At 39.3% G+C, this 9,318-nt stretch overlaps 1 protein-coding gene across 1 annotated transcript; it reads right to left on the bottom strand.

The window, feature by feature from the left end:
• Positions 1-4,275: 4,275 nt before the first annotated feature.
• Positions 4,276-9,239, bottom strand: DDIT4L (DNA-damage-inducible transcript 4-like). Its single transcript, XM_010848294.1, has 3 exons — positions 9,073-9,239; positions 8,634-8,773; positions 4,276-6,768 (listed from the first exon to the last, which is right to left on the bottom strand). The coding sequence occupies exons 2-3, from the start codon at positions 8,722-8,724 to the stop codon at positions 6,278-6,280; spliced, it is 582 nt and encodes a 193-aa protein (XP_010846596.1). The 5' UTR covers positions 8,725-8,773; positions 9,073-9,239; the 3' UTR covers positions 4,276-6,277.
• Between the last annotated feature and the right edge of the window lie 79 nt (positions 9,240-9,318).

Raw genomic sequence — 9,318 nt, 5'->3', positions numbered from 1 at the left:
AACATAGGGGTAGGAGATTAAAAAGTATAAACTAATATGTATAAAATAAGCCACAAAGGTATGTTGTAGAGCACTGGGAATATAGCCAATATTTTAAAATAACTATAAATGAAATATAAACTTTACAAATTGTGATTATATTGTACATCTGTAATATATAATATGGTACATCAATTATACTTAAATAAAAAAATGTAAGAAAAGGAAAAATTTACAAATCCAAAATTGTAAACTATTAGGCTAATTATGGTAACTCAAATTAGATAGACTATTACTTAGTCATCAAAAGTGGTCTTTATACAATGATCATTATTGTAAGAAGAAAGATGTTCATAATAAAAGGTGAAACACAAAATTGAATAAAAATTCCAAATTCAGGGTGAAAAAAAATCATTTCACTGAGATAGTATTATTTTTTGCTTAATAGTATGTAGATAATTCAAACATATTCAATGTTGTTTTTTATTGTGTACTATTACTATGTAAGGTTAACTCAATCATATAAGTAACATTTAAAGACTTATTGTCACAGGAAATTTTAGAAATTATAATTTAAAATTATAATCTTGATTATATTTTAAGAAGGAATGTTAATAAAAGACTTCCAAGTCTAAAATATATGAAGGTAAAATTCAGTTTAAAAAGTAGACTTTAAGAAGATACAGGAAAAAAGAAAAGTAATTCTGAAAAATTTTATTGTTGAAATAAGTAAGTAATTTAGTGTTTTCTAAATAGTTGTTGGTAAGTTTTAAATCACCATGCTATTTACATTCCATTGGAAACATTCAACAAGGTGATGTAATCTTTCATTTAAAAAGATCATATTCACCACATAACAAACATGTATTATTTGCAACTTTTTAAACTTAGGATAAAAATTTTGGATGGCAATTAGAAAAATATAGCAGAGGGTGTACTTTTCCAAAATTCTCTTAGATGTATCACAAGCAAAAAAAGTTTGAAGAACATTGATCTAGATTTGATAACTAAAAATAGAATTGCTAACTCATAAAGTATGTTTATCTTCAGCTTTACCAAATAGTGCCAGGCTGCATAGATACACATATTGGCATGTTGAAATAGGTTTTTTCCCTTGTATCTTCATCAAGATTTGGAATTTTCAGAGTTTAACAAATCTTTTTTTGAATCAATATGGATGTGTATACATTGGTGTCTTGTGCTTTTTTTCTCATTGTGCTTTTAAGTTGGATTTCCCTATTTACTAATTAGGTTATGCATCTTTTCATATGTTTACTACAGTATAGGTTTCCTTTTCTATAGAGTGCCATTCAAGCTTTTGCAGATACTTTTTTTTTTTTGAGTAGTTTGTGTTTTTCTAGAATTTTCTAGTTTTTCAAAGAATTATTTCTTTGAAATAATTCTTAACATTCTGGCTACTACCTCTTTTCAGTTATATGTATAGTATCAAGATACTTTCAATTCATGACTTTTATTTTTATTCTTTTTTAGTTTTATGTGATGGAGAAGGCAATGGCACCCCACTCCAGTACTGTTGCCCGGAAAATCCCATGGATGGAGGAGCCTGGAAGGCTGCAGTCCATGGGGTTGCTAAGAGTCGGACACGACTGAGTGACTTCACTTTCACTTTCCACTTTCATGACTGGAGAAGGAAATGGCAACCCACTCCAGTGTTCTTGCCTGGAGAATCCCAGGGACGGGGGAGCCTGGTGGGCTGCCGTCTATGGGGTCGCACAGAGTTGGACATGACTGAAGTGACTTAGCAGCAGTGTTATGTGACAGACAAAAAGTTTGAAGGATTTCTTTGAATCTTAAGAAATCCTTTTCTACTTCAAAAATCATAAAAATATATTGTCATCTTAAAGCTTCCCTTTCACATTTAATTATTTAATCAACCTGGAATTGATTTTCATGCTTGCCATGTATGTATTCAATTTCTTTTTTTTTTTCACATAGATAATTATTATAGTTCCCTTTATTGGAATACACCATCATTTATTTGTTCATTGATCTAAAGTGCCAACTCTGTTATAAATCAGCTTTGCAAATACATATGTGTAGGTCTGTGTCTGGGCTATTGTTTTACAGACTAACTCATCACTTTCTGTGTAGCAGAAATTCTGTTTTCAGTTAAAGCCTATTTCCTTCTGGGCATACTGTGCTACCACATTTCCCAGCCCCTCTTGCAATTGAATGAGTCCATATGACTGAGTTCTACAGGGGATGTAGACAGACGTTATATACATTACTTCCACACCTGGCCCCAAGTTTCTCACAAGATCCTTCACAGTCTCTCTTATCTCGAGTTTGTGCCAGGTGTGGAGGACCGAGTAGAGCACTGTGAGTCCATAATCAATGGCAGAGTCTAGGCAGGAGTCTGGGATTTTAAACATCCCATGATCCTCCTCCCAGTACATTTTCGTGTATCTCTCCCTCCTCATCTGCTCCTAGTGAGCCTTGGACGTTTGGTTTTATTATCACTTGTTTAAACCGATACAGACAATTGAGACTCAAGTGCATGAAGGTACGTGAGAAAGTAACCAGGTCAACTGCAAAAAACAGGTGTAACGGTGCCAGGATTGAAACGCATGTCTTTTCAAATATTTAGGATTTTTATTCTAGGCACAGCTCTGTTCCAGTGAATGGTGAATACTGTCAGGAGTTTCCTCATTCTTTTCTACCTGAAAAGAAATCACATTAAGAATTCTTTGAACTTAAGGGCAAATGTTTCTGATGTTGTTTTTATAGTCCTTCACTGATACAGATAAGATGTCTATGCTGCCTAGAGCAGTTGGAGGCAGCATTGTGAGCACAGCTTCTGAAACCAGCTTTTTTTTTTTTGTCTGCAATTCATCTTAATTGTGGCACACAGAATCCTCTCTGGTTACAGCCTGTGGAGATCTTTCAGTTGGGACTTTCGAACTCTTAGCTGTGACACACGGGATCCAGCTCCCTGACCAGCCACTGGACCACCGGAGAAGTCCCTGCAAAGCAGCTTGGTTTTATACCTTGGCTCTCTTGCATAACTTGGTGTGTTGGGCAAGTTACTTAACCTCTCTGTGTCTACTCATTTAGCCATAAGATGGACATGATAATGATCTCATTCCATAGGGCTGATATGAGGAGTAAATGAGATGGTTTATGTAAAGCACCTCAGTTAGGCAGCCTAGATGTAGCAAGTCTTATTAAATGCAGGTTATATAGTGTCAGAAATCCGAACTAATGACATATATTTGAGGAGACAAAAAATAGGTGGACAAGATTAAAAATTCAAATTGATGAATAATTGTGGAATTAGAGATATGTTGCTCTAATAGGATATTCTGGTAAAAATTAAAATATACACTGGTCTTACCATCTGATGTATTTGTATCCGGCTATTAGGAAAACTATACAAAAAGCCTATACACAGTGAGTTTTTTTTTTAAGACAGTAGCCAAAGGAGCTTAAATTATTAATGTCTTCCAGTGAAAAGTATTATTGTATTTGAAGAACTATGAAGTGAATGACTCTTTGATACATTAGTCAGTTCAGTTCAGTCACTCAGTCGTGTCCAACTCTTTGCGACCCCATGGGACTGCAGCATGCCAGGCCTCCCTGTCCATCACCAACTCCCGGAGTTTACTCAAACTCATGTCCATCGAGTCGGTGATGCCATCCAGCCATCTCATCCTCTGTCGTCCCCTTCTCCTCCTGCCTCCAATCCCTCCCAGCATCAGAGTCTTTTCCAATGAGTCAACTCTTCGAATGAGGTGGCCAAAATATTGGAGTTTCAGCTTTAGCATCAGTCCTTCCAATGAACACCCAGGGCTGATTTCCTTTAGAATGGACTGGTTGGATCTCCTTGCAGTCCAAGGGACTCTCAAGAGTCTTCTCCAACACCACAGTTCAAAAGCATCAATTCTTCGGTGCTCAGCTTTTTTCAAAGTCCAACTCTCACATCTATACATGACTACTGGAAAAACCATAGCCTTGACTAGATGGACCTTTGTTGGCAAAGTAATATCTCTGCTTTTCAATATGCTATCTAGGTTGGTCATAACTTTCCTTCCAAGGAGTAAGCGTCTTTTAATTTCATGGCTGCAATCACCATCTGCAGTGATTTTGGAGCCCCAAAGAATAAAGTCTGACACATAAGCACATGCAATTTACAACTAGAATGTTATAATAAAGGGTACAAATAGCCTTTGTCAAAATGGAGATAAATACTTGTTCTAAAAGCTTCCCTCAAATACTGTCAAATATATTTTAAGGTGATCATTGCATAACTCAGAAAAGACAAAGTAGACAAGAGAATTAAAAATATATGCTGCTTTATTGTCAAAATTGACAAACTTAATTTCCTTTAACAGGAATATTAATTTAAGGGTCTCTATAAAGCCATCACTATTTTGTGAGTATAAAAGACAAGAGAGTCAAAGACAACTGTTAGTGGGAAAAGGACAACAATTCTACATGCAGGCCAGATTCCTCACCCACAGAATCACGACCTTCAGAGCCCTAGGCAATAACAGACATGCAGTACCAACTCAACTGATCTTGGCCCAGTCGTTAAGATTGGCTTTGCGCTATCTTTCCAAGCACTTGAAGAGTTCCGTTTGTTGGAACACTTGCTGATTTGAATAGTGAAATTTTAGATCATTTATGGGATTAGAAACAGGATCACACCTGCTTTTGAATTACACTAGGTTGAAGCCATGGTCCCTACAATGCCGGCCTCAGGTATGTAAACTCCTGCCAATAGCTTGGGCAGGAGACCTAAATAAGCTCCTTATCCATGACCAACAGCAAGGATGTGAAGGTCTTCCTGAACAAACATTATAACGTGGACGCTATGCTTTCTCCTTAGCATTAAAAGATAAAGATCTAGCTAGTTGGAACAAGAGAAAAAATTAAAGGCCTTTATTGTTCCCTGGGTACAGGTGTCCAAGGATGAAGAAAGCTGGGTGTGCATGCACTGGTTATCTAGATCACAATTTTCATTCTCTAGTCTGTACTATAAACTAGATGTGTGTGTGCACTAAGTCGCTTTGGTAATGTCCAATTCTGTGTGACCCCATGGACTGTAGGCTGCCAGGCTCTTCTGTCCATGGGATTCTCCAGGCAAGAATACTGGAGTGGTTTGCCATGCCAGTGGGATGATCCAGGGGATCTTCCCAATCCAGGTATCAAACTCAAGTCTTTTATGTCTTATGCATTGGCAGGTGGGTTCTTTACCACTAGTACCACCTGGGAACCCCATAGACCAGATATCCATAGCCAAAGGAGACCTTGTAAATATGCCCATCTTAAAAATGGAAAGTAATGGTGTGTAGCTATCTTTGAATTTTCAGGTTAAAGAAGTTTCCTTCAGTTCCCAGGAAAGGCCAAGGATGAGATAACACTGATATGGTGAGATGGTGATATCTGAGATTAAGTATATGTAAAAGTAAAATGAAGCTAGATTATCAAGTGAATGTGAAAGGAACCTGAACTCACTTATCCTTGCATACACTCACCATTCACTCAATAGAAGAGGAATCAACTACATGCAAAAAAATCAGCATTTTCCATTTTTCTAGTTTAAAGATAAAATTAAATACTTATGAACTAGAAAAACTGAGCAGGTATTGTACCATATTATTTAAAACAATACTGTGGTTACTGAAATGGTAGTTCAAGTTTTTGCCACCTCTTTGAAACAGAAGAGTGGAGAGGATGCAAAGAAACAGAAGTTTGTGACTCTGTTCCCAATGCAAGATTCCTTATTCACTTTTGCATGAGGTTAGGATCTAATTAAGCTCACCCACTTGATTAATTTTATACTCCTATATAAGAACTCTTCAACTTTGAGTAGGGGCAGGAAATGGGTAGTATGGGCTTTTGGAAATTTCGATGGGCTAAAAAGCATTCATATAAGATTCTGTGATTGAGAGGATCACACTGAAAACTTATAGAAAAAAAGCCATATGAAAATCAAACTAGGCAAAGTGGGTTTCTACAGTCTATTGGCAAGACTACCTGGAACACTTGTGGAGTCAAATAAAAAACTAAAGTGTATTGCTTCTTTTCTTATTCTATTCCATTCCATTTTATAAAAACTGTGGTAAATTCAGACAATGTATTCTCTCGCTGGTCATCTCTCAACAGCCCCAAATAAGCCCTTCAGTTGGGGTGGCTGTGAATATGAAACCCAAGGAAGATGATTTCAGCTTGGTGTGCCTTGCGGAGAGCAGGCAAGGCAAACTACAATGACTCTGGGCGGCTGTGAAGTTTTTATTACCCAACCATAAAAAGGACTCTTTCAAGAGCTTCCCTTTTAGCACTCTTCAATGACTGTTGTGCCAATCAAGGAGTAAAGCTTTTTCTTAACAAGTCGGAATCCTGAGCTCAGGATCAGAGTTCGCCTGAGGCCAGAGGAGAAGCGACCTCGACTAAAGAAAAAATCCCTGAAGCTCGTCCATGAGCAGTTCTCCTGCTTAAACACAAGGGTGAGCTCAAAGGTGGGCACCACGCTAGAATCACACACAATCCTATCCAGCTTTTTACATACATTTTCAATTTCCAAGTTCACGTGCATAACACAGCCCCGCAGACCACAGGGCTCTGTGGAGGAAAGTCTCAGGACGTCTTGAGCAATCCTCTGGGTCAGTTTTTCAGGAACAAGGACTCTGGAGCAGCCAAGTTTGGTGTGCTTAGATTTGGACAGACAGTTCTCCAGCATTTTAACCAAACTCTGGCAAGTTGTCTCCTCAAATACCACCTCATTGAGGTTGGGCTCAGGAACAACATAATCCCAGTAGTCAAAATCTGTGGAAAATGGAAGTTTAAGATTAAAACAAACAAACAAACCCAGGGGCAGGAAAAACACACCCAGATTTGGCAACACTGTTTATTTCTATCTATCAGATCTACTTGTTCTAATATTTGTTTGGAAGTCATTTGATCTCACTTTGCTGTTAACTTTCTGAGTAATAAAGCAAATCAACTGACCTGAGACTGAAAGTTCATCTATGAAATAAAGGTTTTGATAAATAGGGTAGGTAGGCTATAACCATTTTTCAATAAACTTATATGTGTATACACACACACAATCTTAAAGACTATGTAACCAAATCTATTCATGGCTATTTTCGAATACTAGTGATTTTCTTTTCTATCTTGCTCCCTGATTTGCTTATGGGGGGTTTCAAGTTTCCTTTTATAGAGACTATGCATTAGGTTTGGACTAAAAATGTTAATAATATTTTTGGACTAAGGATTATTACTTTCTAAGAATTCACTCATTTATTCTTATAAAACAGTTTTTTCTGTTTTTGCTATTATTCTTTAGTGATGAACTTAAAATGACCTTGATGATGAGCTATATTAAACATCAATTAAATTTGTGTTTTCTTTAAAAGTCTTTACTGGAATGACCTGTAGATCCCTATTTTAGCTTCAACCTCTTTGATTAAAAATTGCCCACAGAGAAGACTTCTGAGGTTCGCAAGGATATTTATAACTGGCTGGGTGGTTTTTTTTTTTTGGAGCCAAGCAAAACAAAATAGTCCTAGGAAAACAAAATTAGATTTGCTCAAAGGAAAAGAGATAGCTCTGCATTTGGTCACCTACCTTCCAAATTAATCCTACCCCTTGGCAGGATGCCATACCACACACACAGTCAACTGAGCAGGTCACAGGCAGATGCCCTGTGGGCTCCCTGCCTGAAGTCTTCTGCACCTTTGTTGGCTACTATATCCCTTACACACTTAGGTCACAGTGTGTGTGTGTGTGTTTTTTAATAAATAAAACAAATGCACTCCAAATTATAAGGCTCTTTTTTTAAATCTATGTTGAAGACAGAGAATTTTAGAGCTTTGGCTTATAAAATTAGATCATCAACCACTTCACCTTCTAAATGAGGAAGGCCCAAACGATCTTAAGCAATTGATCTATGTCCACACAGATCCTTAGTGGCAGCACAACATGTTAATTTAGAAACTGTTTAAAATTACAAGACAATATGTTCAGCATCACTGCATTTTTAAAGCTTCCCTTTGGCATTAAAAAATGAAATAATGGGTATATCCACAAATAGAATACTACTCAGCAACCAAAAGGAACACATACTGATAGAATCAACAGCATGGAATGGATCTCAAAATCATTAGGCTGTGGGAAAGAAACCAGATACAAAGAGTACATATTACACGATCTATTTGCATGTAGTCCTAGAGGTAAAAGTAATCTATAGTGACAAAAAGCAGATCAGTGTTTCCCTGGAGACAGGGGAGAGGTAGAGTGGGTAGAGCAAATGGGTATGTGGGGCTTTGGGGGCAGAAGGTGATGGTACTAGTTACACAGGTGAATGCATTTGTCAAAACACACGTAACTGTATACTTAAAATTCATCATAACTTCACAACCATGTCGGGTAGGGACCTGTATAGTTTTTAATCCCAAGGAGTCTATCAGCCACAGACTAGACCAGGTATCCCTTGGGATTTTATCTTTTGCTTCTTTTGATTCTCACTATCATAGACAGAAGATGCTGTTTTAAAGAATCTCTTTAAGATGGATTTTATCGCATCTCCAAAATTCAAGGAGAGGGTCGACAGGCATGCCCGCCAATCTCAATCCACCCAGGGAAGGCGGCCTTTGGAGGGAAGAAAGGGAGGCGGTTGGGAAACTCACCATTTAGCAGGCTCCCCGGGTAGAAGCCATGGTCCAGCAACTCTGAAATGCTGGCCGGGTTCTTACTGCTCAAACTGCCAGTTGCAACCATGGTCAACGGCTCTGTTTCCCTCGCGGGGCGGAACGGCCTTTCCGGGGCGCTAGAAAAAGGAGGCAAGAAGGACCGATTTGCAAAAGCAAGCAAGACGTGCAGGAGCTCCTAAAATGCCCAGCGTCCCCGGAGCGAACAAGGAGAGGCATTCATTTTCCAAAAGGGTGGACTCGGCCTCTGCAACTCAGGTTCACAAAACCCCGGGAGCAAAGACGCCAACAGCCACAATCAACTAACTCAAAGTTGGCAAAACTTGGAACCGATTCGCCCCGCGGAGCTCACCCCTGAGCCCAGAGGAGCGGAGACCCCCGCCCCCATTCCTCCCACCCAGGCAGCCCCTGGCCTCACATGCTGGGGGTGCGCCGGGGCCGACGTGCTCGCTGGTCCAGCAGCGGGTAAATCGAGGCCGGCCTGGTCTTCAGGAACCCCCTCCCTCGGGGGCTCAGTGACCTGCGGGCCCAAGCAGCCACCGGCACCTTGCTCGTCCCGCCCCGCGGTTCAGGCTCCACTAAGCTGCATCGCCGCGGGGGTGGCGAGCACTTTATATGCCCAGCCTCCTCACCCGGCCCCGGCCCGCCCACCTGCACCGCCCCG

This window comes from Bison bison, unplaced genomic scaffold (assembly GCF_000754665.1).
Source record: "Bison bison bison isolate TAMUID 2011002044 unplaced genomic scaffold, Bison_UMD1.0 scf7180017864263, whole genome shotgun sequence".
Classification (NCBI taxonomy): domain Eukaryota; kingdom Metazoa; phylum Chordata; class Mammalia; order Artiodactyla; family Bovidae; genus Bison; species Bison bison.
The sequence above is the reverse complement of the archived record's forward strand: the minus strand, read 5'-3'. Positions and strand labels throughout refer to the sequence as shown.

Bases quoted from the DNA above. Each gene is read 5' to 3' on its own strand.
- DDIT4L (XM_010848294.1), bottom strand. From the start codon at position 8,724: ATGGTTGCAACTGGCAGTTTGAGCAGTAAGAACCCGGCCAGCATTTCA. The intron at 6,769-8,633 runs GTGAGTTTCCCA...CATTTTCCACAG, and splicing joins CCCGGGGAGCCTGCTAAATG to ATTTTGACTACTGGGATTAT.